General features: G+C 40.0%; 1 protein-coding gene across 6 annotated transcripts in view; it reads left to right on the forward strand.

The window, feature by feature from the left end:
- Window positions 1-625: 625 nt before the first annotated feature.
- The window catches only part of si:ch211-1e14.1 (UPF0606 protein KIAA1549), a 53,532-nt gene continuing 28,757 nt past the window's right edge, over window positions 626-25,400 (forward strand). For 2 of the 6 annotated variants that reach the window (XR_005076625.1, XM_037108031.1), the window contains exons 1-11: window positions 626-961; window positions 1,999-2,290; window positions 15,447-17,597; window positions 17,711-17,799; window positions 18,390-18,549; window positions 18,651-18,781; window positions 20,047-20,239; window positions 20,382-20,441; window positions 20,552-20,697; window positions 23,843-24,020; window positions 24,937-25,121. Coding sequence is in view for 5 of the 6 variants with exons in the window: in XM_037108031.1 (XP_036963926.1) it covers window positions 2,158-2,290; window positions 15,447-17,597; window positions 17,711-17,799; window positions 18,390-18,549; window positions 18,651-18,781; window positions 20,047-20,239; window positions 20,382-20,441; window positions 20,552-20,697; window positions 23,843-24,020; window positions 24,937-25,121 (3,426 nt within the window). In the remaining variant the exon portion in view is untranslated. Of the gene's footprint in view, window positions 962-1,998; window positions 2,291-15,446; window positions 17,598-17,710; window positions 17,800-18,389; window positions 18,550-18,650; window positions 18,782-20,046; window positions 20,240-20,381; window positions 20,442-20,551; window positions 20,698-23,842; window positions 24,021-24,936; window positions 25,122-25,400 lie in introns of those variants that run through there. The other 4 variants (XM_037108033.1, XM_037108032.1, XM_037108034.1 and 1 more) reach the window with 2 other exon arrangements.

Genomic DNA, 25,400 nt, shown 5'->3' on the forward strand with positions numbered 1-25,400 from the left:
ATCATGACACAATACCTGTTAAATGTTTATAAGGGGTTAATAAGATAAATCAAACTTATCCTGCATCATTAACATCAGCAACGTCATCATGTCACACTGCCACTAGGTGGCGATGTGCACCAAAGTGTTGATGCATGCAAACTGGCACTGACGTGATTAGGTTATGCTGATCATCTTCATTTATTTTCAACCACACAAACGATGTTTAAATCATGCACCAGGGGAGCTCCATCTCCGGCTCTTTGCGATTCGGAGCCTTTACTTCCCGACAGAAATCATGCATTACGCATATAAACTAAGTGCACATCCTTTCTGTGGCTTGTCAGATGATAAGTGTAAACATTGCGCTTAAATAGGCTTATATAATGTTGATGAGACTGCAAAAATAAAAAAGGCAGAGAAGCGCACCAGCCATTAGCCAAGCCTAGACCAAAGAAAAGCCCAGTGTCAGTTTGATAAGTTGAATGATTTCCCTCAGCATGGCAAGACGCTACAATGCACCCAGCCAATAAAACAGGCTGACGGTGATATATCCATCCACGGCTATACCTTGCTGAGCCGAGTGCATCATCGCATGAGGCAACGTTGCCGTGGAAGCCGCAGACGCCAGCCGAGGAGGGCCAACCTAATTTTTAAACCCCACTTTGACGGAGGGGCGCTGCAGCCAGTGAGAGCGGCTTTCGATACATTAGAGGCTAATCAGATCAGCCGGGGGGCGGGACTAACCCAATCCTCAGGACGAGAGAAGGTAACTGTTACCAAAAGAGTGTCAGATGGAGCCAGCTACCAGCTCGTGCGCAGAGCGTTTACACTGAAATCACTTCAAAAGCAGGCAGGTGGTTTCATGAAGGTTGAAGACGAAAACAAGGACAGTGTTTTTATTTCATCCAAGGATATGTTCTCGTCACCCAGACAAAGGAACTAATAGAGTCGGAGCTCCTTTTTTTTTTTTTTTTTTTTGGTAAGTCTGAATGCGCAGCTATGAGCAGGCTGACAGGAATGGCTGAGGGGAAAAGGAGAGAAAACTGCCGTTATCTGTGCACTCGGAGCTAGCTTTGGGAAATGATACCCAAGTGTGTTAGCTAACCTGTTTTGAGTATGTTGCTGTGGCGCTCAAATGAGAGGTGTAAAGTGCTTTGTCTCGCCGTGTGAAGAGCCACATGACCGTGAAACTTGAAAGTAACGGGACGGGATGTAGGACAAGAGACTGTACTGTACCATCATGAGACGCTTCGAGAGACAGCGACTGAGAGCTAGCCATACAGCCGGGGGATGAAGTCTGTGCTCGGCGTCCTATTATGCCTTATTCACCACGTTACACCTATTATCCGCCTATGTGGAGTCATAGCTGGGTAGTTTATCTAGCTGTTGATGGGATGGTGATGCCTCACATGTGTTTGTTTGACTAACATTACCGTTAAGTTCTAATGACCTGGTTAGCCATGTGCATGAAATGTTTCCTCTCACACTATGAAAGCATTAGACGAGCATGTGTTCATGCCCCTAGTGCTGTTATTTATTTCAACATGGGATATGAAGTTGTTTTTCCCTATGATATCCTATTTCATGTGGAGAGATGTAGCCTTTATTGCGCGTCAGACATGATGACATTGAACGCACCAAAATCATTGTTTTGTTTTTTTTTAATACAAAATAAAACAAATCCATCTTAATAACATAGATAGGGGTAGGTGCATAGATAAAGCCAAATGAAGTTGATTACCTAGCAATGAAATTGCAAATTGAAACAGATTATTTCCAATTAGAAGTGACCCAACTTTCCTTTGCTCAAATCAGCCTCTTCTTTAATTTCAGATGAAAGGTGTATTGTGTGTTTTGGCGTAATATTAATAGAGCATGTGCTTATGTGCTCTCCAGTGCAGTATTTGTTGTTTCCAGTGAATGGCTGATTAATGGAGTGATGGTCAAGTAGTGTCAGCAAATGCAAGCAGTTGCTCTGTTTTGAGGGTCACAGTGTTGTTCTTTTGTGTTCAACAGCTATTCTTCATCACGAGCACATGTTATGGAAGGAGGGGCCTTAAACTAAAGAAGACCAACACAGGCAACCTGAAATAACCCGAACCTCGAGTTTTCTCTTTGGAATGAATCCTCTCTCCTTAACTGGGTGAAATGCCTTGACCTAACACCCACCATACCATGGCAGGTTTAGTCTCCTCTGTGGGTTTAATGGTGATGTTCAAGGCTCTTATGCATGCCCATGGCCAGCATGCAGTGTTCCTGGGGATGACGGTGTTGGTAACGGTGATAGCAGCGGACTCACCTGTTGCAGGTAAGAGAGCACCTTTCGCTGACTCACACAACATGATCCACTAATTTGTACCTTGTGTTATGTAACTGAAACATTCTAGTGTCTTGTTCAACGTTCACTCAGCTTTGAAGAGAGGTATTGACAAGTGATAGCCACCAAGTTCAGTTCAAGTGGCACTTAGGATAAACCAATTTTGAAGTAAAAATACAGATTCAGTTGGTCAAATTTAGTATAAGAGTCAAAAAAAGTGAATATAGTTCATGTAAAAGAGTAAGGTCAAAATATGGTAACTCAACCCATGTCTTTATGGTGTTTATCAGTCAAGCATAATGAATAGGTGTAAAAATTGCACTTAACCAAATGTCAACATTAAAAACCTCTTATTTCACTGCAGACAAATGTCATAATGGCATCCAAGATCCACCCTAGGTTGTAACCAAGGTTATCATGATCTTTGTCTTGATGGATTATTCTGGTAATGGTTACTTTCCTCTTGATGCCTGAGCTAGAGAGAAATCAGAGGCCTAGAGCCATCTATCCATTGCCTAAGCTGCTTGTCTACCAAACTTCCTAAAAAAGCCTCAACTGCCTCATTTTTTTCCCTCGACCTTTGACCTAGAGTACATTTTCTGAGCTTGAAACCACATTTTCAGCAGCACTTCACACACAGTCAGATCTAGGAGATGCTTAGTACAACCACAGACTTGTTTGTGAGCAAGTGAGCAGCTGCACGGGAGCATTTGAGGTCATGATGTGCCTTGCTCAAGGCCAACCTAACCAGCAACCTTCCATCATAATCTTGCTGCCCTAAGTTTTAGGCCATGGTTGCCAAATTCTTCTATTTAAAGCTGTTCATCTACTCAAAGGGACAAACTGATGTGATGGATGACATTGACACAAATAGTGCAACCTCTGTTTGTTTTGCCTTTAGTTTAGTTGTGTATGTAGTGTTGAAACCAATGTGTCTCTATCTGATGAGCATTAACTTTGATGATTTTCAAGTAAACAGTCATGGCAGCTGTGTGACCTTGAATAGTTGTGCTATTCATAATAATGATACTCAAATGTTTGATTCTGGATTTTCACAGGAGATGAAGTGGCTCTATCCCTTCAGTACACAGACAGGAGCGGTAAACCAATTTCCAGTAATTAGAGAAAGAGAAAGGGTTTAAATCCGTCCACTTGATGGGTGTTTTCCCCGGGCTTACTTTTATGGATAGTGACATGATCCCACCAAGACCCCTCCCCCACACATTGCCCCATGAAATGAACATGTTTACAGAGCAGCCAACAAGTCATGATATTACATTGTTATGGGATTATGTTGTAAATGCCAGGGTGAAAGCCTTGCGCAGGACAACAGTAAATCTTAAACTCGCACTTTAAGCATAAGATTCACAGCCTTTTAAAGTTTGTTGAATAATAATGTGGGTTACCTACTTTCATCAGCTTTCCCCTAATGCATGTAGGGGGTTGTAGAAAGAGAACCCAAGTCATATTTTATATTTTGTCTGACTAGTGACCTGGTGTTGACAAAATACAGCGTAAGGAATACTTTCTTTGGACTCGGGATTTATCAGGTTCTTTGAACTCTTCCAGGAAGATGTTTTCTGGGCAGTAGTCCTGTGGTAGACTGCAAACTATAGGAATGTGATTATTTGCATAATGGGAGCATCATGGAAAAGTTGTTTTTTTTTGTTTTTTTAGAAAAAATCTTGCATTATTAAAATCAGTCAGTTCTTTGCAAAGTCTTACATATAACAGCTGGACAAATGTCTACTGTAAGTCAGGTGTGCAGCAGTAGTAATTAGTACAGTAAGCCTTGCCATGTAGACCTTGCTGCACTACTGTACATAAAAAGCCTGCCGCATGATAAAGTTAGCACACTTCTCTCACAGTATGTTGGCCATTACACGTCAGCATACGTTAAAATTACACATCACTGCAACACCAGTGTTCATTTTTACAAGTTAGATAAGCAAAGACAAATGCCATAACTTGTCATGTAAATACAATATTTAACCAGGCTTTGCTTATGTTACTAAATTGAAGCACTATTATAAGCTCCTTAACAGCAGACTGTTTTGTCTAAGGAATGTATGAAACAAGTGAATGAGTGGAGGATTTTATTAGTTCTAATTAGCTAATCTTAACAGCCTTAGATGGGCTCAATGTAACAATTTGTAGCAATTTACATGTGTTACTTTTTTATTGGCCATATGTGAGCACATTGTAACATGACGTAGAGAATGAGACCATCTCTCTTGGTTGCCAGTAAAAGCCTGTGGACAATTTATTTGATGCTGCTGGACTGTGGATTGTTTGTGCAGGACTCGGGTTTGATTTTCCCCGACCATCCAAAGGTTGTGACTTTATACAAATTCCTGAACGTCTCATCTTAGTGCCTCTCTCAGCGCTAATGTTAGTTTAGATATGGAGGCCTCAAACAAACTAACGACTGGCTTCCAGCACAACACAGAAGTTCCACAGAGCCCCTTTAATGTCAGATTTACTGGGCCATCTTTGATCCTTGTTGAAACATTGAGGGGTAGAGTTATCGCTGCTCTGGTTACAATTTTTTGTTCGTTCCATTGTAAGAACAGAACTGAACAGAGCTGAATTTAAGTAATTCTGACTGATATTTTCAGCTGTCTGCTGTATTGAAACACAAAGTTATTTTATTTTAGACAATACATGTCGGGAAATGAAGTTTTGATATGACTGTTTAAGATTTACTAAGCATCTTCTAACATAAAGTGAAATTGAGGCATAAAGTAGGACCTGTTTGTTGAATCAAATGATATGTACAGAGCTAAGTTAGGCTAAGCTAAGAAGAAACACTGTGTCAGCTTGGACATTATTGCCTGTTGCACTAGAGGGGCTTTTTAAAGTAGTGTGTTACTGTGTTGTCATAGCTAAATATTTAATTCTGTGAGGCTAAAACTCTTAACTCTTGCCCCAAAATGTTAAGTTGTTGTATGGCAGGAGATGTTCATCTTATTTCCACATATACAGTTTAGATCAGTGCTTAAATCACAGAATGACAACTGTGTTTCCATGGTCTGTTTCAACAGTGAAATCACCAGTCACACAGCTTTCCTCTAACATACTCAGAAAAGCACACTTTATAGTTTCTAGGTCAAATAGAGCATAGCGACCTACGTATAATTGTTCCTCCAGACCCAACATCATACAGTAATTTTCCTCTGTCTTTCTTCCCCGCTTTTCTCTGTATTTCTGGCCCTCTGCTCAATATCTGTAGATGAAATACTTCCATCTATATACCCTAGATCTACAATGAAAGATCTGTTCAAACATGGAGGATATAATTATAAACTTTATACGTGATATCATAAAGTGCCCTTTGCAGTTTCACTTCAGCAGTTTTTCTCTCTGCACTGCAGTGGCTGGCAAGTTTAGCACAGCAAGCTGCAGGCCAGCAAAGTCCTGGCTAATTACCAGTGCAGTCCGTTGCCACGTGAAATGTGATCTGTGTGGGATGACAATATGGCTATTCATTATTCATTAGAGCTGGGAGCCAGTTGCAGATCAATGGGTAGAACCTATCAAGAGCCAAACAGTGGGTACTTTTGCTCTCACCAGGCCTGCAGCTTGACCAGAAAGATCTATTGGGAAGCAGCCAGTGACTGACCCGGCCTGTCTACTGACTGGCCTATCCCCAGCATTACTTGGTTGTGCTGGTCAAGCATAGGTCAGGGAGAGCAGATGGACATATTTAAGACAGCATCTTTTCTTTTTTGTTGTACTTGTTATTGCTCCAATTTCTTATCAGTATCCATAATTATCTTTCACAATTTCACATTCACACATCCGCATTAGTAAACAGTCAGCTATTGTAATATAAGGTTTCATTTACCAAATTTTTTCCAGTTGCCTGCCATTACCTGGTCATACTCGTAGGTCGTGATGTAAAGGTACCACAGCGGGGGCTTGTGAATCTACATCTGTTAGTGATTTTGTGTAACCCTTTTTCTTGTTTTACATGGCAATTTTCAGCTGCATTTTTAGCATCCTACAATTGTCCAAACCTAGAATGAATATTGTTTGGAATAACAGTCTTATTTGATCAAGGCCTGAAACAACTCACCAGTGTTTCTTTTGGTTTGTTTGATAATACTTTATAATAACCATCATTAATAAACCGTACATTTATAGTTAACTAAACTTTAGTTTAAATGACTTGATAATTCATAAATTGTTTATTAAGCAATTGTTTATTGTGTAGATGAAACTGGTGTTCATAGTACTTTGTAAGCGTTTGATAAATGCTTTGTTATGTTATCTGCATGGTCATAACTGCTGTTAATAAACCTTTTAACATCAGTTAACCGGTGCTTAATAAATAGTTCATAAAGCATTTTGTTGTTAGTTTACACTGAAACAGTTAACTTAAGTTTAATTAATTTTGAATTTACCATTTATTAGTGTTTCTGTTTGCTTAGGTTTTTTTTGTCAGACAGAATTATTACTTAATCATAATTCCCGGTCTTATGGTTTGGTAACTACTTTTAACCGTGGTATATAAAACTTAATTGTGATCGCATTATGATGGAGTTGTTGTGTTTTTGGCTTATATTTTGTTTTATATTGATTACTGTTAAATTGTCTGTTGCTTAGCATTTAAAGTATACAATGATTATAGTAAGCATGTTATTAGATCCATTAACTGCAAAATATAAATCTAGGTTTCTGTAACAAAGTTAAGATTATCACCATATCATGTAGTGTTACACTTTGAGAGAATCTGAGCTGGTGTTGTTAAAGAATCACTTTAAATCATGTTAATCATTATTGTGTGTCTGTAATCAAAGCTGTAAAGCAGGGCATTCTGACATCTTAGTCGTAGACTATGATAGAAACAATAGTTGCTGATGTACATTTATTGGTTACAAATGAATTTCCCTGACTTACAGTGTCCCATGCCACCCTGTCAGTATTTGGAGCTTGAAATGAGCAACTCAAAGTTCATGATTTGACAGAAGGCAACACTGAGGCCATATTGTGCTGAGCCCAAATCACTTTGTGCTCTGATGAACTGCAGCTGATTATTTATATATTTATCAGAGCAGATGGTGCAGTTCAGTCCAGCCTCCTTTCAGCTACTCCAGGCTAAATCATATTGGTCTAAACATCAGTACTAGTTAATAGAAACAATCATTATTTCACCTAACCCTGCACCAATATTTCTGCTCACAGAGTGACAATTTGAAAGCAGCTTCCCTCTCAGAGAGCTTAACCTAACCCAGCACACAGCGTCAGTTCTCCCAGGACCTGAAGCCTGAGAGTTGTCTGTGCTGGGAGAACTGAGGCAAAGTAGAGGAAGGTGCTGAATGATACAGACCTTGGGGCTTCTCTGGTTACAAGTCTCTGCCTTCCTGTCTTTCGAAGAAAATCAGGACTGCAGAAAGGGAAGGAGTGTACCCAAATTGTGTGTGTATATGCTTGTCCCTGTGTGCACAGAAGTGCCAGGCTTTTCTGAAAGAATGACACATTGGCATTGTACCATCAAAATCCACTCTTGAAATTGAACTTCCCATCAAAGCCTTAAATTCTGGGGAGACCTTTGTTAGTATTCTGTCTTTTGTATAGCCTATATTGAAATATGTTAAACAGTAGCCTGACAAAAAAAAACAATTCCCTGAAGACCCACTAAAAAGTCAGCTGTCTCTGTAGCTAACTTTACCTTAACTCAAATTCCCTCATTCTTTCTCTGTTAATTCTCTTCCTTTTTCTCAGTTGGACTCTTGTACTACTCCCCTCCCCCTTATCCTGCTCCCCCTCTTTTTGAACTCCCCTTTCTCTTATCTTAGAGAAGTATTCTCGCTGGAAAACAAAACAAGGGACCCATAAATAATAGATTAAGTGCAGGCATGACCTCATACAGGTCTCCATTTTCATTGTCATTTTTTGGCAAAATTAGTTAGCTGAATTAATTTACGATAGATCTGGAAACCTATCCAATTGCAAAACTTTATATTGTGCTTTACCTTCACTGACCTATTGGAATATGGGCATGTTTAGATTAGCTTTTAAACTTTTATTTATTTTTTTTTTTTTAGAACTTTTGCTTCATTGATTTAAATCAGTTCTGTAATGGTTTACTGTTTGATGCAATCTGAATTATACAGTGCACCGGAAAGCAACTGGTGTAGGTTTATGCTAGAAGCACCCCGTGTGAAGCCAAACTTCTATTTCTGTTGAGGGAACCGCTTGAGCTGTAGCCGAGAGCTTGATCTAATTGAACTCCACTGATAAAAACAATGGGATCTTTCCCATCTTAAAAGCTTCCCCGATAAACCAAACGTCAACACAGCCATATCTTGATTGTTCAACTGCACTCAGCATATGCAGTCCCTGCCAACTGAAAAGAGCCAGTCACGCAACGGGCTCAGCTGAAAACAGAACCATGTGTGGGGTTGTAGTTAGCTAGCATTAAAACTAAAAGACCCTTTCTTCCCTCTCCTCTTTTTTCTTTTTAAATTATACAACCATTAAGTTACTTTTTTCTGCAATAAGGAGTCTGGCAAACATAGGAAATGATATCATTAGAGGGCTCTGGAATTGGTGTCTCAGGTTTCTCAACACACACATGCATGTATGTGTGCATTATTCCATGTTATGTGCATGTGCACACACAAGCGCACATCTGTGTGTTTCACAGCTGCTGATGCCTTCTATAGTCTAACCTTATTCTGATAATTATATGTGTGTTGGTTCTTATAAAATGTGCCAAATACCAGTATTGAACAATCGAGTTGGACCCGATATATTTGTGGTGTATGTTTCTCTATTCACTTGTTATTTGTTTATACTGAGACTTATACAGCTTGCCTTAAGCTTGGAAACAATGTCTCTTGCTCCTAGAAAATGAGAATACTCAACCTTTCACCATTCAAATCTAATTTGTGTTTCACCCAACCACTTTTATTAGAGCAGGTGTTAGCAGAAACACATTTGTTGTCCTTTCCATGCTCTGCAAATGCTGCTGCCAACTTAACTGTTTTGTCTGTCAGCTCTCACTTGCCCAAACATTTCACCTTGTTACAGGACACAGATCAAGTCTAGTCAAGAGTATTACCCGTCTTTCTTTTTCTACATATGTGAGAATAGGCTCTGGTTGAGAGAAATGTTTTTTCTATGATTACATTCTGCAGACGGGCATTATCAGGTTAACTCTATTTAAGCCTTGGGATCAGTACACATGAGAGGACAGCAAGGCCAAAATCACATTTTATCATACTTTGAGGATTTGGAGGATCTGTTTATGTTCATTGTTGCAGGTTTTATTCAAGTCTCCAATGTACTGTATGAATAAAGTAATATTCTTATGTATTGTTAATGTAAATGAACATCCAAACTTGGATACATGTGTACCACTGCAAAATGGTTTAGCCAACTGCACTGCACTGCAAATAGTTACAGCAAAGCATTTCATGTCCTCTGCATTTTGAGATTTACCTAGGTATATTCCTTTTTCATCCACTTGTTGCAGGAGGCTACCCATTAAGTGTCTCCCCACTGTGACTGCCCTTTAAGAAACAAACATTAGCATTATGTAAAGGTTAAATTGAACAAAAAACAAAGTCAAATTGAGCAAGCAAAACAAAGTTGTGCTGTTCATGAGAATACCAGAGTCATCTGTGGTCTTAATTTGCATGGGTAATAACTGGTTTCCTCAGACACACTGGGCCTCTGTCGAGATATTCTAAACAGTCAGCTACATATATGGGTTAGTTGAGGGCTGTGATGATCGAATACATGATCTGATAAGATTTTTGCCAATATCCATCCTGGGTAAATGGGTTAGTGCAATTTCCGACGCCTGAAGTTGTGACCGCCTTTCGCACGCTGTACCCTGTTCCATCCCATTGTGGGGATTTTATGAAGGAACATCAGATCAGGCGACAGCAGTAAATCCCCCTCTTGTCAGGATCCTTTTTCATGATTGCTGGCAGAGATCCAAGTCTGTAACCGGATGTATGATGGAGGCAAAACAAACCAACCAAGCATTATTGAAGGGCGTTATTTTTGCATTAATATCTGCTTAAATACGGACATATGGGTTTTCACTGAATCAGCAGTAATAGACAGACATTTATTAACAATGTTTACAGCAAAAAAAGACCCTTGAAAACAACACGCATGGGAGCAACAAAGTTTTTTTTTTTTTTTAAATTGAAAACGGCCCTCCATTGTGCTTCCACTTACTTGTCAGTCATTGCTGTGCGTCATGTGAGTGATTAATTAATAAAGGTAATACCTCACAAAAAATAACTGTTTATAAGCCACATTATAGTTGAAGTTCCAGAATAATAAGAAGAGACTTGTTGCATTTGTTAACTTGTTAATTTGGTCAAATGCAAATTTGTTACAGCACACGTACAAGGCAGCTATTTATTAGACCAAATCTAGGCTAAAAGACACATCAAGGCCTGATGAATGGAAATGGAGTCTCATTAGTGTGGGATTTTTCATGTAACGAATAAATGAAAATTCACTGCATTAATTCTTTAGTGTTGCTAGAGTAATGAGACTGTGCCATAGTTTTCCATTTATGTCTTTTACAAGGAGATAGCTTTTTTATGAAGAATTAGGACATTATTTATTTAAGTTGCTTATGTGAGTATTTATAAACTAGACATATCATTTATTGATAAGACATTAACAACCTCACCCTGTTCCTGTAATGAGTGTTTAGAGTGGAACGATGATCTCTTGTGGAAATGACTCAGGTATTGCAGAAAGAGAAAAGGTGACAGAATGCAGGAGCAAGATTAGGAAGACAGAATAAAAACTGGACCACTCATTTTGAGCTGAGGACTTGATATTCTGCTCTCGTGACCTGATATTTAAAGGTCTCCCTCTGCTTGGGTCTCAGTGCTATAGTTTTGTGAACAGGCCCAACAATGTGTGGCCAGCCAAGCTTGACACACTCGTGTTTCTTGGGACAGGTGGCAGCGCTGCCTGGTCTTGAAAGCCTTTGTCAATTTGTGCTTACTGTAATGTCAGCCTCAATTTCGCCCAGTCTCACTTGCTCTTTGCCTGGCTGCTGTCTGTCGCACTGAGCTCTGACTGTCATTACGGAAGATAAGCCATCACATAGTGGGACTATGCCTGCTTAATTATTAAGAACAACCAGAATTGAATTTAAGTTAAGCGCTGACTTTAAACACAGTGCTTTTTTGTAAAAGATGGAATTGCTTTTTGGTTCCACTATGTACTGTGGTTGTAATTCGGTTTGCCAGTATTGGTCGCCTAATATATGATACTCTTGTTTTAAGAGATTAGAATGTAGGCAAATTTACTGTTACAGTGCACTGGTGTCATTTTAATTAAGTTACGATAATGTCCTGCCTCCTTCAAGTTATGATAACCACATCAGAGGCATTATTGCACAAAATGTGTGTAAATCAGCCAATATTCCAAAATCTGAATTTTTGACATCCTAATATTTGCATCAGCATCGGCTCATAAAATCAGGTACCAGTCGGGTTTAAGTACAATTATCAATATTATTATTAATTACCTGCCAGCAGAAGTCTCTGTCTTAATTAACTGGATGCTTTTTCATCCATTCATGCGTGTTTAAATGTCCTAAATGTGACTGTGAATGTATTAGGTTGTCACTGCAGGGGGGCGCTGACATGAGGTGACATTTTGGGGTCATGTACCACAGGATGACCTCAAACATCAGCATGTTCTTCAACAAAAAAAAAACATGGTCTCCTACAGAGCTCATCTGTACAGTCTTTGTTCTGTTTTGTGTGTATATAAAAATGTGCGTTTGCTCACAATTAGAGCTTGAATGCAACTTGATTTTTGGGGCAGATGCCAGTGCCAATATAAGGTAGTAAGAAATTCCAATATCTATATACATGTATAAATAAATATGTGCTATATATAAATGCTGATGAATGCACATTTTATGCAGTGAACCCACAAACGTGGCAATCAAACACTTGTGACATGGATGAATACAGTAACAGAGGCAGGACATCAGTAAACTTTATTGTCTAAAATGGCATCAGTGCACTGCAACACTTACTGAGACTTTGACATGTAACAACATGTAAGCCAAGACTGATATATATTTGAGAGGCATATTGGTCGATAATATCGGTCATCTGATATATGGGTCGGGCTCCATTTACAGCAAAATGCAGAGTCTGAGTGGGTTAATAGTATAAGGTTTCAGTTACCAGAGTTACCACAAACACATTCACTTTGGCCACTTTCTGTTTGTTAGATACTGTGCTTGGACTGACAAAGCTGAGACTAACAATTAGATGGAGAAGAGCACAGCAAACCAGAGGCTATGGCTTCTCTTTTTTATGTTTCTTGGTTGTGATTATTTATATCTTAACCACAAAACTGAGAAATCGGGCCATCACTTAACAGCCTGTAAAGAACAGGCGACTTGATCCTCCGCTTAATGGTTAAGAGCAGTCTTCGGTCTGCCCAGAATGTGTGTTTGTGAGTGTATCAGCCCAGCTGTGTGATACATCCCCAGGGGTTCAAACACTTGGCTTAGCGGACAAGGAGCTGTGTGGTAGTTTGGTGAATGTGCAGCACAGACTTGCCTTCAGAGAACAAAGTCCTGGCTTTCCCTTTCCCAAGTCCTTTCCAATGGGTTCTGTTATAATAGCATGTTGACTCAATTAAGGTACCAGTGTGAGTTATAATTAAGTTGGGAGTTTTCTCCTGGGCCATGCCAGAGGCAGTCTGCTTGTATGAAGCGATGCAGTAAATCAAAGATGACGCCCCAGAAGTATATTGTTTTTTGTTGATGCTTTTTCTAAGTGATCTGTCTTGTGCTCCCTGTGTTAAAAATAGTCCTCTCCCTCGGCTGATACTGTGGCTATTTTCAAGTGCGTATGATTGTGCAGAACTGATGTTCACTACAAAGAGCAGCATCATTACCAACAGCTGCTGACTCACTATGTAGAGGCTGTTGGGTGCTTGCTTCTGGCAGTGGCAATAATGGCGCCTTCAAAGTCCTGTTCTGTTCAAGACCTACTTTCAAGGACAGATTTAAGACATGTGGCCTGTGTTGAACTTGACAGAATTATTGCACATTTTCTTCTTGATGTGGTTTCTTTGTGTTTGTATACTCTCTATACGCGGATTAAGGTTCAGTCTGATCATCTATAACCCAGAAAACCATAAGATAGAATCTCCTCTACTGTTAGCAAGCTCCCTAACTTATCTTTATCTTGTTCTGTTTATCTGCTATAGCTCCTGTGCTTCAGTACTTTAGAGGCAGCCATGTATATAAATTTCATTCAGCAAAGCCACAAAACTTTAGTAAATTTTAGAATATAGAAAAGACAAACTTTTACTGTGTGGCGGTATTAAAGGAATATTACCATTAATAATTAATCACATTAGTGTGCTCCTTTCCTTTCTCAAACACGTTACTACTGACCATGTAGTGTAATCAAGACACTTCTCAAATTAAATCATGAATAATGTGTTATGCAATATGGAAAGAAACGCCTTTGGCACTCAAATTAAGTTGCAAACGTGTTGCATAAGCCACATTTGCCATTTCTGAAATTTGGCTGGTCTGATGTCAGCCCTTTAGGATCTCAATGTTTTGTGTAAGATGTAAAGCTGCTTCCTGATGAGCTGAAAATTTCACCATCCATCACTCCAAGGTCAGGTACCATTAAAAAGGATATGAGATGTTCTCCCTAGAGTGCATCAGTAAAGCGCTTAGGCCATCAAAATGCTGAGCACCAGTTCATTTTTGAACATATGGTCACTGCATGCATGTCAGCATATTCCCTTGCTGTAGTTCAAAACTGGAAGTGAGGAAAACAGTCATTAACATTTTTTATTATGAGTCCACGTAATCTTTAGCCTAGTGTGGTCTTTATTATCAGATAGTATTAGCCTGTGTCTCCTCACGCCTTAATGGCATTTTTCTAAGGACTAATGGTTCCGTTTTGTAACAAGTCAGGAGTGATCATGTCTATTCATTTTTTTCAGGAGATAACAAACACAAAGCAAAGTGATTAATGTAATTTGTTGTTTTCTCTCAATTGTTGCATGCAGCTAATAGCAGTAACATGGAGTAGAATGAGCTGGTTGAATAGCTGATGTCTGGTAAATTGACCACACTGTTTCGTAGATCTCAAATTCCCCTTTGTATCAATACATACTGTTTAAAAATCCTCTCTCAATATAGCATTGATTCCTTCTAAATATAGGCCATAGTTACATATGACATGCTATACACACTACAGCTTCCTCCTACAGATTCCATGAGTGTCTTATTGCATTATATAGTCTATATATCAGTGTGAACTCTGCTCCAGAGATCCCTCATTTCATGATGAATAGTAATCCAACAAAATGTCCTTGCGAGCACGTCCAGTATTTTTTATTATTTCCTCACAGAGCAGTTTCCATTTTGGTCATGTAACATAGTTTTTATTTCCAAATTAAAGTTATCCCACTGATGTAAGGTCATTGTTGTTCATGTCCGGTTATACATAATAGCTTATTGCAGGGTGCCTGTCTGTCTGCCATGCAAAGTTATTGTTAGTCTCATCCGGCCTCTCTAGTGAACAATTTGGCAACATTATTTTAGCCAAAAGTGATGAAATTACATGTGATTGAATCTTGAAGCTGATAATAGATTAACAGCAGTGTTTCTTCTGCATTCATTCAGGAGTGGTGGACAACCACGGAAAAACATAACCACCACAGCTAGATAGAATGGGAAATTCATATTATAATCTAGATTACAAAGGGAAACACGACCTGTACATAGAAGTAGCTCTTTAGTGAGGATCAAATAGAAAAATTTAAACAACAGTGCTACATTTACCAACAGCACAGTAATCAAAACTACCCTGTGCCACTGCTGCTACAAGTAATAACAGAGGAGACACTTAACAGGTTATCCTGTTTATAAAAGCAACTATTTATATAAATAAATTATACAGTAGTTGTTGACTAAAGAGATATATGACTTTGAGTGAAAATTAAGTTATATTGGTATGTATATTGGCAAGTAACAGTAATCAGATTGAGTGTGATAATGATAACAGTTAATAGAAGCAGCCTAATTTTGATAACACTCATAAAATTCAGCCCTGAAGTCTGTTATTGAACACTAAACTGAAGCTTTGTCTTTGTTCCTCTGCAGGTGAGGCTGTCTCGGACTTCACACATCACCCCATGGGATTTCTTGGAGGTGTTCCAAGTTCAACAGGGTCATCCCCATCAGCCTTACCCGCCTCACATAATACTGCCTTTGAGAGCCCAGACTCACCTGGTGCCCTGCCATCCATTTCTGATCCAAACCATGAAGTCAGTACTGCCGATATCACACATCTTCAGTGGGGACATGTTGCGTCTGAAAAATCCAAATCCTTCACAGCTAGTGACCTCCTTGCAGAAGAAGAACCGCATTCTCTTTCCACTCCATCATTAAGCCCCTCTGAACCTGTGTTGGAGTCGAGTCCACAATTTGAAGCACCAGCTAAACTCTCCACAGCCAAGCAATCTCCCTCTTCAATGCCTTCAAGATCCACACTGCAGCCTCAATCAAATTCATCCATAACATCATTAAGCCCCTCTGCATTAACAAGGTCAACAACACCTCAGCTAGGTCTCAATTCTGAGCAGAAAGCAACTTTCGACAAGCAGAAGGATGGTGCCTCAGAGCAAGCATTGGCAATCATGACCTCACTTCCTGGTCAGTCTCTTGAGCCTCATAAACTGGCTTTTGCTGACTCTCCAGCAGATGAATCGTACAGTGATATCCTGGATGTGAACCAGCTGCGCCCCAGCAGTGCCCCCTTAGTGGATAACAAACCAGCGCATGACATAAACATGCTATACAACCCAGATGAGGTTCTGGCCCCTGGCTACAATGTGCCTTTCATCGTCCCACACCCTACTTCACCCTCATCTGAACCCACTGAAGTCTCTCCAGGCGACTTTTATCCCACCAACACCATGGAGTTTGATTGGGGGTCTGGGGATTACTTGGAGACAATGTCATTCTTAAATTCTGATGGAGACGACTACTCTTTTGTCACCAAGGTGCCCTCTGACTCGTATGATCTGGAGGACTATACAGAAAGCTATGACACATCCTTTCCTTCTAGAGTGGGTATATACCCTTCATCCTTGCGTCCTCTTCATGTCTCACCTTCTCTCAGCCTCATGACAGCATACAGCACCATTGATCCACTAAAAACCACATATCACTCCTCTCTTTCCTCTACAGCTCACTATACACTGGAACCTACTCCCTCAGATAACAGTGATATACCCGACGCATCAGACATAGATTGGCCTGATCCTTTCACAATTCACCCGACAGATGTTCTTTTACCTGACATGAACAGCTTGGAGTATTACACTACCCAGTTATCCAAGGAGAACAACAGTTCTGACACTGGAGCTGAACATAGAGGGAATGTGACTGTGGTGTCCATCAGTACTACAGACATCACACCCAACACCAGCGTAGCTAATGATACCAAACTGACTGAAGATGAGTTCTCTGGTGATCTTTCAGGGTTTGAGCCTCACGACGAATCAACCCCAATAGTAACGACAGAGGAGAGTCCTCAGCTGGTGAACGGCTCTGAGCCTTTTCTGGATCCTTCCATAGTCCCAACCCACTTCTTTGATCCCTCTTCTCCCACCTTGGGTGGTCAGGTTCCCATCACAGATTGGTCTTCATCCACATTTACTGTTGGCCTTGGCAGCACTGCATTAATAGAGGCCACACCTCTGCTGCCAGATGATGTAATGTCTCTCTCCTCTCTGACAGATGTCCATTGGTTTTTAACAGAGTCATTCCAACAAAGTACCATACACATTACTCCTGTCTTAACTGCAACCATAGCCTTCTCCCCTGTTCCCACTGAACCTGCTGCCAATGCCACTGCTGGTGAAAAAGAGTTAACTTTCCAGGACTCTACTTTTACAACGGAACAAACTCTTGATATCACTTTTATTTCAACTGAACCCATGTCCAATGTTACTTTGGTACCCCCGGATGTGTTGGGTGATCAGGCAGTGACTGAAGATGGAGTTGACATCCCAGCCACAATGACCTTGATCCCAACTAACAGTGGACCTAATACAGTGTCTGCTGTACCCACAACTACAACTGCCACCACTACTTCTCATCAAGCCACAGCTAGAACTACTGCCACCACCGAAGCTTCAACTAGTGTCAGCATCATTTCTACCACCAGTGAAAAGAGCATGACTACAGTGACAACATCAAGGCCGTACCTCTGCAGCTATGACAGGCCTGCTTATTTAGTTAAAATTGGTAAATGAATGTATTTAATGTGTTTTATGTAATCCACATGCAAGATGTGTGCAATTGACTTAAAACTTTAAATTGAATTTAAAATATAACTACTTTTGTGCTTTCTTCTGAAGGTTTTCCTTCTGGGGCCACTGTTGGATATGCCAAATCTCAAGTGAGAGACATACTGAAAGCAGAATTCAACAAGTCAGTGGAGCTGCAGGTAAACTTATTTCAAGTTGATTAATTTAGTTGCCCTGTAAACTCATCAATGAAGTGAACTTTGTTTAGACCTTAATTCCCCAACTCATCAACCAAACTCATTCCCAAACTAATCTCCTGGCAATGGGAATGGAGTCATTTAAATATCTTTAGTGAGGTTGCCAGCATTCAAAAAGACCTGCATATATGTGCACATTTTTTTGTAAAAGTGGTAATAGACCTTGTCAGAGTGCTGAATCACTTTGACACTGTATTCTCTGTTGTGAAACTTGCCTTCATCAGTCTCAGAGGCTGTGTTCAGTCCCGATCTCTTCACCGCATAGTCTAGTTGAAGTCCTGCGGCACAACCCTGCGTGCATCACAGTGATGCAGATGAACCTTGAAGACCAGACCACTTCTTGAGTTTTTTTATTTTTTTTTTATCAGTCGTGCTGTGATAAACAAACCCCAGATGTAGTCAAAAGTCACATCAAGTTCCATAAGATGAGATGACCTCTCAAAACATCAGCTGCTTATTTAACAAAAGCTGCTTAACTGAAAATGAATTACTGTGGTGGGTGATTTTTTCTATGATATATTCTGTCTATGAAGGTTGTGGATCCTCCACCAAGGTTTGTGTTTCGGGTCGTGTCCGGTCCAGTCGTATACACAGCCATATCTGTTATCAATGCTCTGCGAAGGTCTGGGCGCCGCTTCCTGTCTGTGTCTCCAAGCTGGACAATACCAGACAGAAAATATCAAATCCACACAGGTAAATGACCTTTCAACAAGCTGTCCTTTTGTCAGTGTTCAAATTGTTTGTGTTGACCTTTAAATTATAAACTTGACTCTTCTTGTCTTGACTCTGTGCAGTGCTGCAGTTTGTTCCCAATCACATTGATGTGCGTTTCTGCAACTTCAGTGAGAGCATTCAGAAAGGTTTGACCATGGCCTTTGCCGAAGTGCGTCGGCGCTCAAAGGAATCAACCAACTTCACAGTGCATGTGAGTGGGACCGGAAAGCAGGGAGGCATTGAGTAGCCACATGAGATGTTTTCATTAGGGTTTCATTGTGGCTTTGAACGACTAAGCTGAATGACCCAATGGTGATAAGCCTGTGCCTTCTGAATAATAGCCTGTATTTGGTGGCGCTGCTTACCTTCAGTGGAACCTATAGATTAATTAAACATGTTGTATTATCTGTCAATCTGACAAATTGTAAAGTTTAGTATTTCATCTTAAAACGTACGTGAAAAAATTGATTGCTACACTGTGCAGAACCTTTCGCCTGTTTGCTGACTGTATTGTTACTGTACAAGGCTGTTCTGTTTAATCACGATTGTTGAGGCTTTTGGAGTTCAGTTAATGATTGGTGCCAGAAATGGTTGCCTAGGGACTCAAACAAAGAGTTTATTAAGATCACTGTTTAATTATAAGTTTCGTTTGCCAGAATCCAATCTGTGGTGCATAATCTATTCATCCATTCGTTTTCCATAATGTATTTGGCCTAGGTGGCAATATGATCATGGTATACATAGTAGCCAAGAGATCACTAACCCTATCTGTATCTGTCTAATCCTGATAAGATACCCAGAGCACCTCACCTGGCTCCTTCCAACACAAAAGACAGGCTATTTAACTATGAACTTCATTTGTCTGTTCCCCTGGCAGCATAGACACCCGTCAAAGGATGCTCATTTGCTCAGCTATATCCACTTTTGGTCACAATGCTGAGGTGAAGGTTCAGACACCTTGCAGCTCAGTTCTCTGTCAGTGTGGACAGTCCTCTTGTTCATCGTACTCTCCATCATGAAATCACTCAGGAACAAGACCCCAGGATACTTTACTTGGATACTTCTTGCTTGAAAGAGTTCATGCTCTAGTTGTTGAGTATCAAAGGAGCTTACTGTTTGTTAAGAAAGGGCTTATTTGGCTATGTGGTTAGTTGGCTTCAATAGAGTTTTGTTTAATCTTATTACAATGATGCCTGTATTATAGTCTTTTAGTTGGAATAAATGTAAGGAGTTAATCAAGCAGTTATTCTGGCATGGAAATGTTTTATGGACATGGAGCAAATTGTGCCCCTGGCCACACTGCCCGATTTCGTGTTCTAATTTCCAATCACTAAAGCCAATGTTTTTTGGGCTTATAACTCTTTAAGAGACTAACAGGCTTTGCTAGAAACTACATCAACAGAAGAATGGGAAATGTTTTTTACATATTGTTTTGTATTCCTCTTAACAGTGCATTTCTGTCTTAATGTGTTCCAGATTATAAACATCACCATGGCTGCTCCTAAATATCAGGAGCAACGACTAGTGAGGCAGCCAGTGGACATCACCTTCACTGTACGTGGTTCAAGAGGTTACGTGATGGGGTCAGAGGTCAGTAATGCTCTGATGAAGCTCACAATGGTGGAATTCAGCTATTACATGGGCTTTCCTGTGCTGCAGATTGCTGAGCGTGAGTACTACAAAGTTGTCTCTCCATATTCTAGATACATGCACTTACTTATACGTCACCTTTACTGTTATAGCTGCTGTGTTTTATATGTCTGCTCACCAACGATGAACTTAAGTTAATATCATTTTGTACTTCCCAACAGCCTTCCATTATCCAGCTCTAAACACCAGCCAGGTGCTTCGGTCCTCGTGGGTTAGAACAGGTATGACAGTTTCAGTTGTTTGCATGATGAAAAGTTGCTACAACTGGTTACATTTGAGGCCCTCTGTGCAGACATTCTGTATGTTACTTTTCTGTTGTCTGTGTATGCAGTGCTCCTGGGTGTGCTGGACCAAAAAGTGAGTGAGAGGACCTTCCAAGCCAACATGGAGCGCCGGGTGGCAATGTTACTCGGGGAAGCTATGGGATCAGTCAGACGTGTCAAGAGAGCCACCACCATAGGCAACAGTAGTGTTCAGGTACTGTATCTATGCACAGATTTATTAAGAAATAAAAGTGTTTTCACACCTTTTTTGGCCTTTGGAGAAGCCTCTGGTATTTAAAATTTCAATAATTTCACTTGTATCAAATAGAAGTTTGCAAAAAAAAATTGTTTGGGCAAGTGACATTAGTTTTTGAAATGTTCAGCTGCTTTGGTTGTCTGCTCTATTTCAACATTTTCTATTTTAGTAATGTCACAAACGAATCAGTCGAAACAAGTCAAAATTAACTCATCTTAAGAAACAGACTTTTTTTATTTGTTTTGAAATAACATTTTAAGTACACTGAATACTAAGCTGTAAGTTCATGTTAAAACACACATGGATGTGTTTGTTCAAGATATCCTTGCAATGCCTTTATCTGCAAACAGTAGACACCAAAGTTTAATTTCTTAGTCATTACACAACAAAACTTTCAAAACTCTTTAACAGAAAGTGTTAATGGATTACTTACTAAATCTTGAAAAGGCTTCCTTTCTTTTACTATTATATCATTATTCCCTGATGCAAGCTCTCTCTTAACTACCTTGCCTGAGTACTGAGGCCTCATTATGTGAACGCTGCAGTGTTTGGAACCATTGAAAGGCCTTACTGCTTTACTAATCAGGCTCTCGCTTTTGTGGGTTCGCTTCGCACCTGCTCTGCTCATCTCAAAGGGGACAGGATAGGGCTCTGTCTCCATGGCAACAGCATCCCATTCAGCCCAGGGGCGAGCCACTCAAAGACCACAACCTCACGAGTCCTTGTTCTTTCTCCTCTTCCTCATTTCTCCAGTCCTGTTACTTGATGCAAGCTCCTGTGAGCAGCAGAGCTCCTAAGAGCAGATCAATTATTAATTGTTCCTCTTTCTCCGTCTGTATCCTGCATTTGGGATGATTAAGAGAGTGTCTCTGTTGTCGAGAGGTTAGACATTAAGGAGGGAGAGATACAGAGACAGGGCGGGGTAAAAGATTCAGAAATCAGCAGAGCAGGATGAGCAGAAAAAAACTCAGACAAAAGAGACTTGTTGTGGCAGACGAAAGATGCATATTTGATCTGACCTCATGAAGTCTCAGTACATATGGTGGACTTCATACAGGGAGGATGTCAGAATGATAAATACCATCCATAGAGAAGTACCTGCCTCACTCTTTCTGACCTTTCTGCCTCATGCAGTAGTCTCCATAAAACCCACTGACCAGTTCAGAAAAATATTGATGGTGAACCTTTAGTGTCAGTGCTAAGATTAGAGCTCTAATTTTAGGCTCTGGCATCCTTTCTACCTTTCAAAATTATTTGTTCACAGTCATGTTTTAAACATGGATGGGAGGCTAGATTATTATAATTATTTTTAGGTTTCAGAGTGTCTGTTGGATATAATGAGAGTTAGGTCACACACACACACACACACAAACAGATGCCCTAGACCGTCGTGACAAAATCAGCATGGTGTTGTCACCTATGAGAATACCTTATGAGTCTGCCTAGACAGATAAAAGAGGAGGTTGACTTGGGGTCATGCGATAACACACATTGACGCTGCCATCTTTCCACTCTAATAACCGTGCATGGGCTGGATTAAACCCTGGATGAGGGAGCCTGCCCAGTCGTTTTTCTGTGTCAACCCAGGCATGACCTGCGCTTTACTCTTTCCAGTAATGCAGACAGCAGACTGCACTGTGCCTCAGGGCACCCAGAGGGAGACTGCACACACACACACACACACAGACACAGGCATATTAGACAACATGGAGGAATATTTAAACAGTGAATACTCTAATGGGAATAGAAGAATGTGTGTTGATATATCAATAGTGTGCTATCATTATATACTTGAGTGTGTGTAGACTTTTTGTGTACATAAAAACTACACAAAAAATGGAGAAAAAATAATGTTCATGTAAAAGGCAGTTACACATGTGTCAGGTTAAATACAAATACATACAGTACAGTTAAAATATTTTCATTGTTTCTGTGCCTCGTCAGATCAGATGAGAAAGAAAAGATAGAAAACCACTGAATATGTAGTTTCACAGGAATGTTTTATCAGGGGCTTAAATATAAAGTTCGACTCCAATATGTGGTAACAAAAGAGGCCACATAGTTGATCCCTGAACTGTGGTTTCAGCAAACGCAAAAGTCAAAAGTGATTCATGTCCCAGCGTTTTATCAAAAATGAGGTACCACACTCTCCATTAAGAAGTCATCTTTATTACTGAAATTGTGTCACATTGCTCATTAGGGCATTCATTAGACATTCCAGTTTTAATATAGCGAGTGTAGTACCTCATCTTCCATGGACCCTGTGTTTATTTTTGGAAGCACTTCTTTTCCAGTTGTTTGAGTCTATTAGCCAAAAATCTTGCAGCAGAAATATTTATAGAGGGGTACATCCAAATAGAAACCTGTCAGCATAAGTAGTATTCATTCTGATGGACTTAAATTGAAGATAATAGTAAGATAATCCATGCATTGTTATGTGTTCATTTAGAAACAAATGGTAACTAGCAAGGAAAAGACAGCTCATCAACAGAAACATAAAGATTTTTAACAAGATCATTGCTAGGAACCACAAAAGTGACAGTTTGGAGCCTCTGACCCTGAGCAATCAGTTATACAGTTTAGTGAGTGTCCTTCAGCTGTTTTCCTCCATCTGGACATGTTTATATTCGACAAAAAAAAAAAAAGTATGAGATGCCATGATGTCTGCCAACTATGGACAGTACAGGCAGCCATCCTGTAGAATTCAGTCTTGGGATTGCTTTGTGTAACTGTACAACAGCCAAGGAATATAAGGCTCTGCAACAATAAATGTTTCACTTTTATTCCAATATACTTATCCCCCCAAAGTCAAGTCAAGGATACAGTCAGATTCTCCTAGGATTTCTCCAATGGTATTCATCGCCAGGTTTACACTTCCTGTACTTAAATGGGAAACAGGGTTCTCTTTTAGCTTGACTTGGTTAACAGTGTTCAGACGTGGATTAAAGTTGCTCTGTTGACAAATGGTTGTCTTACATCTAATTAAGTACTAGAGATTTGTATAGAAACCTATTTTTGCATCTGCATTAACTCATATACTACATGATGTCATGGAGATGGTTGGGTTAATGAAAGTACACCCTTCCTTTTTTACCCCTCCTAGGTTGTAAGTGCGAGCCGATTGGTGGGTACAGACCATCCCTTGGAGATAGTGTATTTCGTGGAGGGTCCCGGTGGTCAGAGGATGCCTGCAGTTCAAGCAGCCAACCTCCTCAACAGCATGGATGTTCAAAGGGCTGCCATCGTCTTGGGATATCGTGTTCAAGGCATTTTGGCACAGCGTGAGTACCTCTGGCATAGTAGTTAACTGACCTTCAAGAACAGCATATGATGATCTTCCACGTCTACAAATTTTAATGAAGCTGCTATGTCCGCAGGACTTCACATTGCTAAATTGTAGAGCAGGACACTGAGTCTCTGCCATTTTTCTAGATGCTGGCATGGAGTTGTAATGATGTTTTCACCCATATCTGTAAACAAAAAATAATGCACTCCACTATGGATTAAAAAAAGTAATTAAACTTTATTGTTGTTACTCTTACCATTGTTTTCTTGAACTGATATTTAACTTGAAATACAGTGTAATACATAGGCTGTTTTGCTTGCACAGTTCAAAATAGCACCACAAGGTCTATTTGTACTTAACTAAGGAGAGCTAAACAAGTGCAAGAACAGATTGATACAGGAAGAAAGAGAAAGGTATCACTATTAGGAAAATTGTTCTTGAACTCCTAATAAGAAAAATGATACAAGCTAACTCCTGACTCTGTGTGGTCCTTTGGATGTTTATAGTAACATTGAGCTAATTACCTCCTCCTGTACACATTGTACCAAAAGCCAGTCTTGCTCATTAAGAATCTAAACAAGGGATGAAGGTCTAATGATAGCCCCTCAAGGGAGTTCTGTCTCTGTGCTGACTGTGTTCTCTTTTGGTACTTTCCCAGGGGAAGAAGTGAGTGTTAATTAAAACTAATGAAGGTCTGCATTGAAAATTAGAACAGTGAGACAAGAGCCAGTACTCCAGTGATATGTTTAGCTTTGCATTCTCAAGGTGTTTGTACATTTCCTTAAGGGAAATCAATGGATATGCTTGAAATATTCGCCCACATACACAAATGAAATGACTCTATTTGGATGGTATGTGCAGATCTGTGCCTGAAACTCGACTAAAAACGCTCTCGATCTTTTCCACTTTAGCTGTAGAGAAGGTGACATCCTCACCCTCTGATGGTGAGAACACCAACCTGTGGATCGTCATCGGGGTAGTGATCCCCCTCGTTGTGGTCATCGTCATCATTTCTATCCTTTACTGGAAACTGTGTCGGACAGACAAGCTGGAGTTCCAGCCAGATGCCATGACCTCCATTCAGCAGAGACAAAAGGTAAAGCCCCATCATTGTCTGACTCCACGTCCGACTTTCTTTTGTCAGTGTTTAAAATTGGCACCACAGTCAGGGTTGTTATATCAGTCACCAGGAGCAAAAAACAGTAGGGAAGGTGTTGGTATGTCACATTATAAGAATAGTTTGAAATTTTCAAATCATTTAACTGCTCAAAAACAACAACAAACAACTGCAACTGGTTTTAAAATTCAGAGTGTACAGATGAAACAAACAAGATGTTACATGTTTAATTATGAGTGGTATCTATTCCAACTCTCA

This window comes from Acanthopagrus latus, chromosome 8, assembly GCF_904848185.1.
Source record: "Acanthopagrus latus isolate v.2019 chromosome 8, fAcaLat1.1, whole genome shotgun sequence".
NCBI lineage: Eukaryota > Metazoa > Chordata > Actinopteri > Spariformes > Sparidae > Acanthopagrus > Acanthopagrus latus.